At 49.0% G+C, this 12,708-nt stretch overlaps 1 protein-coding gene across 2 annotated transcripts in view; it reads right to left on the bottom strand.

Moving 5' to 3' along the window:
• RPH3A (rabphilin 3A) overlaps positions 1 to 12,708 on the bottom strand; it is a 273,976-nt gene that overhangs the window by 20,693 nt on the left and 240,575 nt on the right. For both annotated transcript variants that reach the window (XM_047827852.1, XM_047827851.1), the window contains exons 8-12: positions 11,209 to 11,247; positions 10,974 to 11,126; positions 5,831 to 5,917; positions 4,461 to 4,523; positions 2,521 to 2,760 (exon numbers count right to left, since the gene is read on the bottom strand). In XM_047827852.1, the coding sequence (XP_047683808.1) occupies positions 2,521 to 2,760; positions 4,461 to 4,523; positions 5,831 to 5,917; positions 10,974 to 11,126; positions 11,209 to 11,247 (582 nt within the window). The remainder of the gene's footprint in view (positions 1 to 2,520; positions 2,761 to 4,460; positions 4,524 to 5,830; positions 5,918 to 10,973; positions 11,127 to 11,208; positions 11,248 to 12,708) is intronic.

Raw genomic sequence — 12,708 nt, 5'->3', positions numbered from 1 at the left:
GAGCAATTACTAGGTGCCCAGTCTGGTCCAGGCATTGAGCCTACAGAGAGGAAGACTCGGTCCCTGCTCTGGACTCGCCATCCTGGTAGACCCTCCTCTACTTTGGAGCCCTCAGCACACCTGTGATCAGTGAATCGGGTGTGCAATTGCCAAGTTAACGACTTCCCATCCTGCTAGATTGAGAGCCCCACGAGGGCAAGGGCTGTGACCGTCCTGTTCACTGCTGGGCCCCCACTGGGCACAGTGCAGGAAACACAGTCGGTGCTCACTTACTTGCTAAAGGAATAAATGAACCTGGGCATTTGCCGTTACCTCTGCTTGGAATACTCTCCCTCTAGATCCTCACGTGGCTGCCATCTTCTCATCATCCACATCTCGGCTTAAACGTCACCTCCTCAGGGAAGCCCTCACTGACCACTCCATCTAAAGCAGCCACCCCTGTGGCCATTGCCTTTATTTCCTTCCTGCTGTGCTATCTCTATTTGAAATGAACTCATTTGTATGTTAACTGTTTCTCTCCACTAGAATGGTAGTTCCGTTAGATTAGCCATCTCGGCTGCCTTTTTTTTTTTTTTTTTTTTTTTTTGGCCATGGTGTCTCTAGCACCTAGAATAGTTTGGGGCACATAGTATGTACTTGATAAGTACTTATTGGTTATAAAGATGAGTGAATGAGTGAGTGAGCGGTATATACAGCCAAATACAGTATAGGATTGTTATAAATCACTGGGGTCAGCTCGTAAGAGGGACAGATACAAGCTGGGAGGGATCATCTAGGCTCGGCAGGTCAGTGAGGAGACACTTAAGGCCGAAGGAAGGAGCAGTGGATACTGTTCTGGGCACAAGTGCCAGTGTGCAGAAAGGCAGAAAGGTGGGCCGGACACAGTGTGCATTTCCGAGGCAGGAAACAGTTCGTCGCTCACAAGGCGGTGGACCTTCCTACGCTCCTTTCCCGAGACCGCAGACCCATGACAGAGCACAGGGGACAGAGGGGACAGCTGATATTTCATCCTGATCTATTTCACCCAGCTGATCTGCTACAGCAATGCGACCATCAGCCCCTCCACTCACTGGCCCTGTGAGGTTGGACGGGTCCCTGAAGCTCTCAGAGCCTCAGTTTCACTATCTGCGAAATAGGAAGAGTAGAAGCAACTACTCCCAGGCCGAGCAGAAGACTCAATGAGCACGTGCACGGAACACACGTAGAAAAGCGCCCGGCATAAAATAAGCAAGTATGGACTAGTATTACTTCTGATGTGCATACCACATAAATAATAATTCCTCCTGTGTGTTTAGGACTACATAATGATAACGACTGCCTGTTTTATCTCCCAGGGGGTACCTCAGTTTACCATCCCCTCAGCTCCGTGCGGGAGGCAGTATTTGCTTCCCACTTTACAACAAGGAGTGGTGACACGGGGGGGCCAAGCCACGCCACTGATCACGGCTGTTCGTCCACTTCTTCTGAGTGGGTGCGGTCTGTCCCCCTGACTCGGAGCCCCTGGGACGCCCCCAACCCCACAACACATGTTAGATCCAGACACGTGTCCTTCCACGCCTCCCTCCAGCTCACAACGGCCACCCCAGCTCTCCTCTGCTGCTCCACACACACCCAGGATAAGTGCCACTGCGTGTGTGTGTGTGTGTGTGTGTGTGTGTGTGTGTCCCTAGGACTTCGGGTCCGAGTGGGAGAGGGACACAGCAGGCATTATATAAATCACTGAAGGAATGGATGCAAGAGGAAATGTCTAGAAATATTTGAATTATGGTTAAAAAATTACTTTGAGAAGACACACAATAAAGAGTTTTGGAAACTAGTAAAACACACACACACACACACACACACACACACACACACACACAAACACACACATAAATGTAGAAGTGAGATGCTGGGTGGTATAATTCTGCTTGACTTGTGGACCTACCAAACACTGAACATCTGAGCATTGTCGATGTAGCTGAATTGTACTCTTTAAAGTGATTTAAATGAAAAAATGAAGTTTCAAACAGAGAGGGAGGCAAAACATAAGAGACTCGAATGAGGAGAACAAACTGAGGGTTGATGGGGGTGGCTGGGGAGGGGGGGAAATGGGTGATGGGCACTGAGGAGGGCACTTGCTGGGATGAGCACTGGGCGTCATATGTAAGCGATGAATCATGGGAATCTACCCTCAAAACCAAGAGCACACTGTATACGCTGTATGTTAACTAACTTGACAATAAATTATGTGTATATATATATATGTGATTTACATAAGTTATGTATATATATATATATATAAAAGTGATTTACATGGCAACTTTGATCACAACTTTTCATCACAATAAAAAACATACAGCACCTTCTCTTTAGAAAGCGGAGGTCATTTTTTGAATTCAGCAACATAAACTTGTATCTTTATAACTTGATTGATACAGCTTATTAGGCTTGGCATATTGGGGGGGCTATTCTGATGTCCCCGGGGACGACACCCCGAAGTGACTTTCCCCAAACACTCCTCCCCTAAGTGCCACCTACTTGCTTCATCCGAATCGTAGCTGTTGGCTTCTTCCTCCTCGTCCTCCGGGGGCGGGGGCTGGCGGGCAGGGGCCACGGCGGGCTGGGGAGCCGCAGCAGCCGCTTGGGAATAGGGGCCCGGTGGGTGGCCCCCTCGGTCCTCCCTGGCTCCAGCTGCTGAGTAGCCCCCAGCTCCCCCTGTTCTGTCCTCCCGGGCTGGGGCGGTGGCCCCTGCGTAGCTGGGCTCACCGGGAGCCACCTCTGCAGAGGAGATGGGGAGAGGGCAGGAAAGAGGCAGCTGAGCCTCTGTGTCTGTGTCTGAGCCACTGTGGCAGCATTACCGTTAGTGATGAACGACTACTGTACACTGGGAGCTTGGCAAGCCTTGCACCAGAACTACCCCGGCCCGGCCACAGAGGATCACCATATCCAGTCGACGGGGATGGGGTGAAGGGGGGTGGCTCACGATGTCATTCACCAATTCTCAGAATGTTGCCTTTGTCAAAACCACCTAGGGAAGCTTGCAAAAATGCAGGTTCCCGGGCCCCACCCAGACTGAGTAGGCAGTGCAATGGGGCCCGGGAGTCTATGTCTCATAACAAGTCCCAGGAGCTGATTCAGATGTGGGCAGAACAGACCTCAGGGGGGCACTGATCAGCGGTGTGGTTCTGCAGCCAGACAGCCTGGGTTTGAATCTCTGCTGTGTGACCTGGGGCAAGTTACTTAAAGTCTTTGAGCCTCAGTTTCCTCGTCTGTAAAGTGGGAATTATGACACTGCAGGCACTCAAAGAGTATCGGCTAATATTTTAAAAATTATCTACTACATGATAGGGGTACCTGGGTGGCTCAGGTCATGATCTCACAGCTCGTGAGATCAGGTCCTGCATCGGGCTCTTCACTGAGAGAATGGAGCCTTCTCTCTCTCTCTCCCTCTCTTCCCCTTCCTTGCTCAGGCATGCACGCTTTCTCTTTCAAAATAAATAAATAAACTTACAAAAATATATAACCTACTACATGTATACTACTTAACACAGTACCTGGTGAGTTAGGAAGCAATGATTAAGCTGTAGCCATGGTAACCGAAGATGATGCATAACATCATATGCAAGAATCACGGTCACTTAGCATGACCTTAATCCACTCCAGGCCACGTGCTAGAGTTTTATGTGTATTCGTTTGTCTAATCCTCCCATCAATTCTGTGAGGTAAATCCTTGTATTATTCCCATTTTATTTTTTGTTTACTTATTTTCGAGAGGGAAAGAGACAGAGGGTGGGGGGGGGAGGGGCAGAGAGAGAGAGGGAGACACAGAATCTGAAGCAGGCTCCAGGCTCTGAGCTGTCAGCACAGAGCCTGACGCGGGGCTCGAACCCATGAACCATGAGATCATGACCTGAGCCGAAGTTGGACGCTCAACCGACTGAGCCACCCAGGCGCCCCAACTCTCTATTTGTTTTTAAGAGAGAGAAAGAGAAAGAGACAGAGCGAGCAGGGGAGGGGCAGAGAGAGAGGGAACCACAGAATCTGAAGCAGGCTCCAGGCTCTGAGCTGTCAGCACAGAGCCTGATGCGGGGCTCGAACCCACGAACCATGAGATCATGACCTGAGCTGAAGTCAGGCACTTAGCCCACTAAGCCACCCAGGCATCCCTCCCATTTTAGAGATAAGGAAATTGAGGCCCAGGGAAGGAAGTTAAGTGACTTGCCCAGCGTCACGTAGCTGGGAAGTGAAGGAGCCGGGATTTGAATTCAGGTTAGTCCGTGCTCTTAACCACTGTATGCTCTGTCCTTTTCTATTTAATCTTGGTAAGGAGTATCTAGAGTTTTGGAATCAGGGGGTCCCTTAGAGCTCATCCGATGGGTCTCTGGGCACAGCTGGGGAAGGCCTGGCAGCCCGGCTCTCTCACAGGAGGTGGGAGGGCATGGCCACTGGACAGGTATGGGAGGAGGGGGAACACTTGCCTGGTCTGTGATCTGGAAAGCGTCCTGCTGGCCCAGGGCTGGCTTTGCCGCCTCCTGGAGGCCCTGAATGGGGAAAAGAGAGAGGGGTGGAGCACAGGTGGCATGATTTCCCTGTTCTTCCCTCTCCCCCCTCATGTCGGGGGTGTGGACACAGGCCTGGGGGCAGCAGGCGATGAGAAGGAGCCTCCAGGGCTGCAGGAATGGCCCCACTGGGGACTCTGGGGTCAGAAAGGCCTGGGTTCAAGCCCCAATACTTCCTTCCTGGGTCTACACAATGAGAGTGCCTGTACCTGCTTGTCATGTTTCACGGGCTGTTATGAGGTTGATGGACGAATGGAGTAAGGATTGCTTGTGAGGGGACGAGCAAGTTTATACCCGGAGTCCCCCACTGCTACAGGGCCATTACTGGTCCAGCGGAATTTTTACAACTACGTTTCCCAAAGCCTGGGATGGGGTGGGGGGAGAGCCGAGGGGGCATGAAAGATCATTCAACCACACAGGGAGAGAGTCGCGTCAGTTTCCACTGCCCTTCAATACCATCGTGGAAACGTCTCATTCAGGGGCCACTTTGTCCCTAACTTTTGTGAATTTCCCGTCTGAGCAAAAAAAGGACAGAGCTCGGACTCAGAACCTTCCTCAGGCCAGCGTACTGAGAACCTCACTGCGTTGTTTAATTTTCATGACATTGACTTTTAGAACTACCTTCTGCAATGGGTTGAATCGTATTCCCCCAAAGGATGTTGAGGTTCTAGCCCCCAGTCCCTGGGAACGTGGCCTTATTTGGAAGGAGGTTTCTTTGCCGATGATCAAGTTAAGATCACGCTCTGTCTCTGTCTCTCAGAAATGAATAAACGTTAAAAAAAAAATGGAGCAAAATGTTAACAGCACCAACGAGGCATCGCTCCTATTGTTTCATGCAATCCGCATTTGTTTAGATTTTCCCATATGACTCGTCTCTTTGGCCACCAATTTTTCCTGAATCTCACACTACTGTTCTGGGAACCATGTGCCCCCAACATTCCCTTGAGAGAGGAGTTTGGAGATAGCGAGTTCTCTCAGTTGCATTTTTCAAGCGAACCAATTTGAGGAAAGATGCGAAGAAATGAGAGAGCAGGAGGCAGATGTATGAGGTAAGGACGGTGACGGAGAGTGACCCGACAACGAGGAGGGAAGGGGGCAGAGGCCGAGGCACTTCACGCAGGTAGGCTGCTTCTGTCCGGCCCCTGCTCCACCTGCCCGCCCGGAGGGTTACTCATTCTGAGGGTTTGGCGGTGGCTGTGGCTTTGCACGAAGCCGGGGGGCTCTGCAAGCAAGGACGGGAGGTCCCAGGGTCACAGCTGGGTGACAGGTGGGGTTGGGGCGGCAGGTACCTGGCTGCCCGGGCTGTGGAGGGGCTGGGCTCTGCACGGAGGCGGGGGCCGGTCTGGAGGCCTGGACTGAGTTTGTCCGTCGCAAACCTGCAGGGGTAAGGAAAGGAGACAGCCCGTCAAGTCACACACACACACACACACACACACACACACACACACACACACAGTGGACACGGGAGGAACCTTGGGTCTGGTCAGGTGGCACGAGGTAATGCCTTCCGGCTTTGAACTGAGTGCAGGCTCCGATGCTCTCTGCTCCTCCAGACCCTCTCCTCCCCCTCCGGTGCCTTCTCTCTTTGCAACACTCAGATGCCCTGAACCAGGTCACAACAACGACACGGGTGTTGAAAAGGGAAGGATGTCACCTCCACCTGTGTGACCTGGCACAAGCGACCTATCCTCTCCGGGCCTCGGTCTCCTCGCCTGCGAAATGGGGATAAGAGTACCTACTTTTTAGGGTTGTGGTGGAGATGCTGCGATGCGATACAGGCAACGTGCTCAGAACAGCACTTGGCACGGAGTAAACACCGAATATTATTATTATAATTATTGAATCTGGTCTCTATCTTCACATGGGCCTAGCTCTGCATCCCAGTTTCTTGTATAAGCTGTGTGACTTTAGGATGGTCATTCACCCTCTCTGCATCTCGGAGCTCTACCTACTGATGATAATGAGTTGTCATATATTTAATGCTTACCATGTTCCAGGGACTTCACATATAAGAGGTTGTTTAATCTCTATACCCCATGAGGTGGGCGCTGATTTACCTCCATTTTACAAATGGGGAAGCTAGGCACGGAGGGCTAACCTCTCTTGCCGGGTTAATGGCAAAGCCAGGATTTGAACTCAGGCATTTGGTCTCCGGAGTCTGCCTGAGACCAGGAGGTGCTACTGTCTCCTCCAGAGCTACTGGAGGATCAAATGGGATAATGTACACAGCAGGTCCTGACATCCAGAAGGCATGACATTCCTGGAAGAAAGTCCTTTCTCACTTCTCTGGGCTGGATCCCGCCTTTCCTGACCTCAGCCCTGTGTCACTGGAGAGATGCTTGAATGCTAATGACAGAAGGTGCTTTGCCACCGCTGGCTGGGGGCTGACCAGTCCCTCTGTCTTGTCCCCGAGTCCTGTAGTAGCACTGTGCTTTTGTTCATCTGGGTCCTTGTTCATTCCTTCATCCATTCACTCACTCATTCAACAAGTGTTCATTGTCTACGAACTGCCCATCCTGATGGACAAAAATCACCTTAATTCCTCCAGGAGCAGATGGCCCAGTCAGAGGAGGGAGGCAGACACTGAAATAATGAGTTGATAAAACAGCGATAACAGTGAACATCCACTGAGCGCTTCAAATGTGCCAGGCCGTGAGCCTCGCCTCAGGGAACCCTCACAACTTGACGCCATGCGTAGCGTTATGGTCCCCGTTTGCGGTCAAGAAAAGGGAAGCTAAGTGTGCCCAAGGTCACGTATGTAGGAAGTGGCTCGGACCTCCGACCAGGTTCACCCGGCTCCAGAATCCCGTGAGTAATAATGCACACCGGCCCTCACGGCAGGTCAGGCTCTGTTCTGAGATCTGAGGTTTTAGTTTACTTAATCCTTTAGAGCAACCCGAGATAAGAATGATCACCATTATCATTTCCATTTGATAATAAAGGAAAGCCCGGTGCCCCCATCTGTAAAATGGGAACACCCAGCTGGTAAGTGGTCGAGCTGGGATCTGACCCCACACGGTCTTTGATCTGGTATTTGTGCACTTGACATTGAACTGAAATGGCCATACAGGTAAAGAAGTAACGTCACGGGGGGATGGAGGTGAGGGGTGACCTCTGGCTGGGGGGATGGGGACGCTTCACAGTGAAGGTGGCCTTTGGATTTGGAGTTTGGGTTTTTCCAACCCAAACGGAGGTTGTCGATGCACAGGTGACCTCTGTAGCATAAAGCAAAGTCAGGATAACTCTGGTTTATTCCATGGCATTAACTCCAGGTCCCAGATCTGGAGAGAAAGGGGCCCTGGGAGGCATCGGGATTACTGAATGGAAGATGCGGAGGTCAGCTGATTCTTGTCAAGGATCTGGGGCCCGAGTGGCAAGTTGTTCTCAGCGTTCCTGGTGGGACCCCCTCTGGGGCTTAGGCTCGTCATTGAGGGCTCCCGGCATGACGGAACCTTTTCTTACACAGCAAGGGCAGCTGGGCTACAGATCAGGAATGGTCGCAACCACCCCTTCCTCTGATGGCACAAAAAGGGTGGCACAGACATGTCTGTGTTTTGGAGCAGCAGACCCCTCTGACCGACCTCAGTGCCACTAGGTAGGATTTGCATTGCCATAGCTATGAGATGTGTGGATAATATAAAAATTGCAAGGCGTTGGCCCTTCCTCTGCTCAGGATCCTTCTGCGGCTCCCTGACACCCTCGGGAAAAAGTCCAAACTCTTTTATCTGACTTTTCAGGCTCTCAAACAATGGTTCTCAAACTTCAGCATTCACTGAAATCACATGAAGAGTTTGCTTAAGAAGTGCAGCGTCTGGATCCCGGTCCCAGAAATTCTGATTTCGTAGGTCTGAAACGCGGCAGAGGAACCAGTGTTTTTAACACTCACGTAAGGTGCCTGGATCTGCCGACCGCCTGTCTTCTGCTGCTCTCTCAGGGAGAGGGATTCTGGCTACAACACGCTTTAGATGGTGACAAGCACTGAGTAGAGCTGTGTGTCAGAACTCTGGGGACTCAGAGGAGGGAGCAATGAACTCTTCTCAAGGTGAAGCAGGGCGGATGCTACAAGTTTCACAGACGAGGGGACATTACAGTGACTCGAGGGACAGGGGATCCAAATCTGGCTCAGGAATACTGTGTGACTGCCTTTTCCCTCAACAGGCAACATAATACACGGGCTAAAAGCGCAGTCTTCAATATACAAAAGTTAACTAAAAATAGATCAAAGACCTAACTGTAAGAGCTAAAGCTAAAACCACAGAAGTCTTAAAAGAGCACATTCAGGGAAAATGTCACGACATTGGCTTTGGAGCGACTGTTTGAATATGGCACGCAAAGCCCAGAGAACAAAAGAAAATGAGAAAAATTGGACTTCGTCGAAATTAAAAACTTCTCTGCATCAAAGGACCTTATCAATGGGGTGAAAAGGCAACCCACAGAATGGGAGAAAATATCTGCGGATCATAGATCTGACAAGGGATTAATATCCAGAATATATAAAGAACTCCCGTAACTCAACAATAATAAAACCAACATCCCAAATGAAAAGTGGGCAAAGGACTGGAAGAGACATTTCTCCAAAGAAAATATATGAACAGCCAATGAGCACATGCAAAGATGCTCAATGTCACGAATCAGAAACATGAGATACTGCTTCACACGCATTAGGACGGATACACACACATACTATATATATACGTGTGTGTATACATATATATATATATATGTATGTATACACACATACACGTATATATCCTACATATACAGACACACATGTATGTATATATAAGCGTTGGTGAAGACGTGGATTAACTGGAACCCTTGTATATTTCTGGTAAGACTGTAAAAATGGTGAGGCCACTGTAGAACACAGTATGGTGGTTCCTAAAAGATTTAGGCATAAATTTACCATATGATCTATCTATTCCACACACACACACACCTATATATATATATATATATATATATATATATACACCCCCAAATTAAGAGCAGGAACTCAAATTGATACTTGTACACCAATGTTCATTATGCACAACAGCCAAAAGGTGGAAACAGCCCAAATGTCCATCAACGGATGAATGGATAAACAAAATGTCTACCCACAAAAGGCCACATACTGTGTAATTCCATTTATGTGAAATGTCAAGAATAAGCAGATCCATAGTGGTCAGTGGATTCCAGGGGCTGGGGGCGGGGAAGATGGAATGGGGAATTAGCGTTTAGTGGGTACAAGGTTTGTTTGAGATGGTGAAATCGTTCTGGAGATGGTTAGTGGTGATGGTTGCATGACAAAGGGAATGTACTTGGGGCCCCTGAACTATATACTTCGAAGTACTTGAAACGGCAAATTTAATATTAGTGTATATTTTTTACCACCATTAAAAAATATTTTTTTAAAAGCATCGTCAATAAAAACTTCACCTCTGGAAGGGGAAAAACAAGAAGCCCAGGCCTTAATGTCGGACAGACACGGGTTTCATTTCCATCTGAACCAACTGACAGCTGTGTGACTTAGGGCAAATGGCATCAATTTTCTGAGCCCAGTTTCTCCATCTGTTAAATGGGAATAATAGGAATCTTCGCAAAAGGATTTGGGGGTATGACAGGGATCGAATGAGATGATGTATGTGAAGAGCTCGGGACAATGTCTGGCACATGGTAAGCACTCAACAAATATTCCATGAGGTTGTAGACCTGAGAAATTCTTCTTTTTCTGTGAATCTGAACCATAGGTTCACTAGGGGGTGTGCACAGTGGATTAAGCACAAGGTATGTGCCCGGCTCTCCTGCCAAGAAGAAGAGGGACTAAGGGCCTAAGCTATACACCCACTATTCAGGAAGAGAAGCCAGAGGTCAACATGGGACCTAAATATTCAGCCCATCTAACTTGGGACCTGGTCCAAAAGTCCAAGTCCAGGAATCAAGGATTCCCACCATCATGCACTGTCGCCAAATAAATCCACTCTGAGTGCAGCTGGAGGTGCTGGGACCCAATGAGATGAGAAGCGTCCTGGCCGTGCTGACCTACCCCATCCTCGTGGACAGCAGAGGATGCCGGCCAAGAGAAGAAAGAACTTGGGTGGGTCTGTGAGAGGGAAGCTTCCCTACTGTACTCAAAAGTACGTTGCATTTTCCTCAGGGCTTCCAGGGAGGAGGGCAAAAAACCCACATTTTCCTTACATTTGGCGTTAGAGCAGGAAAGGGATATAACCCAAAGTATGGATGTGCAGGGTAAGAATTGTTTCTGAGCTCTGTCTTTCCTCTACCATAGACTAGAACCAGCATCTAGAACAGAGCATGGCACACAGTAGATACTCAACAGATACTGAACGAATGAATGAATTAAAACATTGTCCTCCCCGCCCCCCCCCCCCAACTCCTTTTGATTCTCCTCCTCCAGGAAGCCCATCTAGATTTGCCCATGTCTCCTACCTGCTGGGCTCCGGCTGGAGTCAGCGGCAGCCCCACCGTGGCCATGGTCCCAGCTCTCTGAGTCCCGGCTGGATGAGCTCATGCGTGCCTCGGAGGCCCTGCGCACAGGAGGCCCATAGCTTCCTCGCCCGGGGGCAGAGGCCAGGTCAGGACCTGGAGGGAAAAGCATGTATTAAATGGAGAAAGGACAAGAGAGGGATGGGATAAAGTAGAAGACAGAGTGGGCAGGACGTACCTGTCTTCTGACCTGGGCCCCTCCGGTCTTCCGTGTCACCTGGAGAGAGAGAGATGAAGAGAACTTGTTTTATGGTTTCTGGAGAGCTGCCACTTAAGGAACACACAAAGGGGCCCATCGCCACCCCTAGGAACTTTTAAAAAGTGAACTGAAAGTCCCTTCTCCTTTCTTCCCCTGTGGCGTAGCTCCCGTTTACAATCTCACATGATTTCCTTGGCATGCACACGCACATGTGAGCACACACAGGCTTCCAAAAGAGCAAACTGGGATCCTCGGTCGATGATCACACAAAATGTTCTAGAATGTGCTCAGTTGATTTGATCTTCCCCAGGACTCACTCACCGAGCATGCTCCAACCTCAAGTCCTTTTGCACATCACATTCTCAAACGTTCCATGAGCCCTCTCTACGCTTCTCTCCAAACACCGTCTCCGTAGACAGCCCTTCTGTGGCCACTCCATCCAACACAGACCCTCCTGCCACGTCTGTCCCCCTCACCCGCTTCATTTTGCCTCTGGCTGTCATCACCACTGATATTCTATTATATTTGCATATGCTGTCTGTCGAGTATCTGTTTCCCCCAGTAGAATTTTAGCTGTGCGAGGACAAGGAGTTTGTTCCATTTATCACTGTGTTCCTAGGGCACAGAACAGAGCCTGGAACTCGTTGGGCATTCAGTAAATATTTGTTAAAAGAATACTGTAAGCTCCTATCATGGGCATAATTCAAAATCTATCATACACATTTACATCATTGGATTCTAAAAGACGCCTAACATAGCATGGTATGGTTAGATCATAATCCATTAGACAATCCCATTAATGAACATTTGGGTTTCTCCAGTGGTGCTGCGATAGAAAATGGCACATAGAAAGTGATACAATGAATATACTTACACATAGATCTTTTTATATTGGTCCTTTTAAACCTTTTTTAATATTTATTTGTTTTTGAGAGAGAGAGACAGAGCACAAGCTGGGGAGGGGCAGAGAGAAAAAGAGACACAGAATCTGAAGCAGGCTCCAGGCCCAGAGCTGTCGGCATAGAGCTGGGCGTGGGGCTCGAACTCACAAACAGTGAGGTCATGACCTGAGCCGAATTCAGATGCGTAACCGACTGAGCCACTCAGGCGCCCCTATATTGGTCCTTTTATTGCTGTTAAATATATTCCCAGATAGGGATTGCTGGATCAAATGGTATATACACTTCAAATTTTAATAAATTCTGCCATAATACTTTCCAGAAGGCTGGAGGTGACTTATAGTCCTACCAGTAGTTTATAGGGTATTCATTTCCGCCACATTCATCAGCACTGGATGTTATTACCAATAATTTTTTAGGTGGCACTGTGCAACGCTGGTGATGTTACTTCTTTCTAGCGACGTGAGTGGGTGTCACATCAACCGTAGTCTTGGAGTTAATGCTTTGTCCAGAGTTTATGTGATAAGCTAATTCATACTATTTATGTGCGTATGTGTCTGTCTACGTGATTAACGTGATA

This window comes from Prionailurus viverrinus, chromosome D3 (genome assembly GCF_022837055.1).
Source record: "Prionailurus viverrinus isolate Anna chromosome D3, UM_Priviv_1.0, whole genome shotgun sequence".
NCBI lineage: Eukaryota > Metazoa > Chordata > Mammalia > Carnivora > Felidae > Prionailurus > Prionailurus viverrinus.
This window is presented reverse-complemented; position numbering and strand designations above follow the sequence as displayed.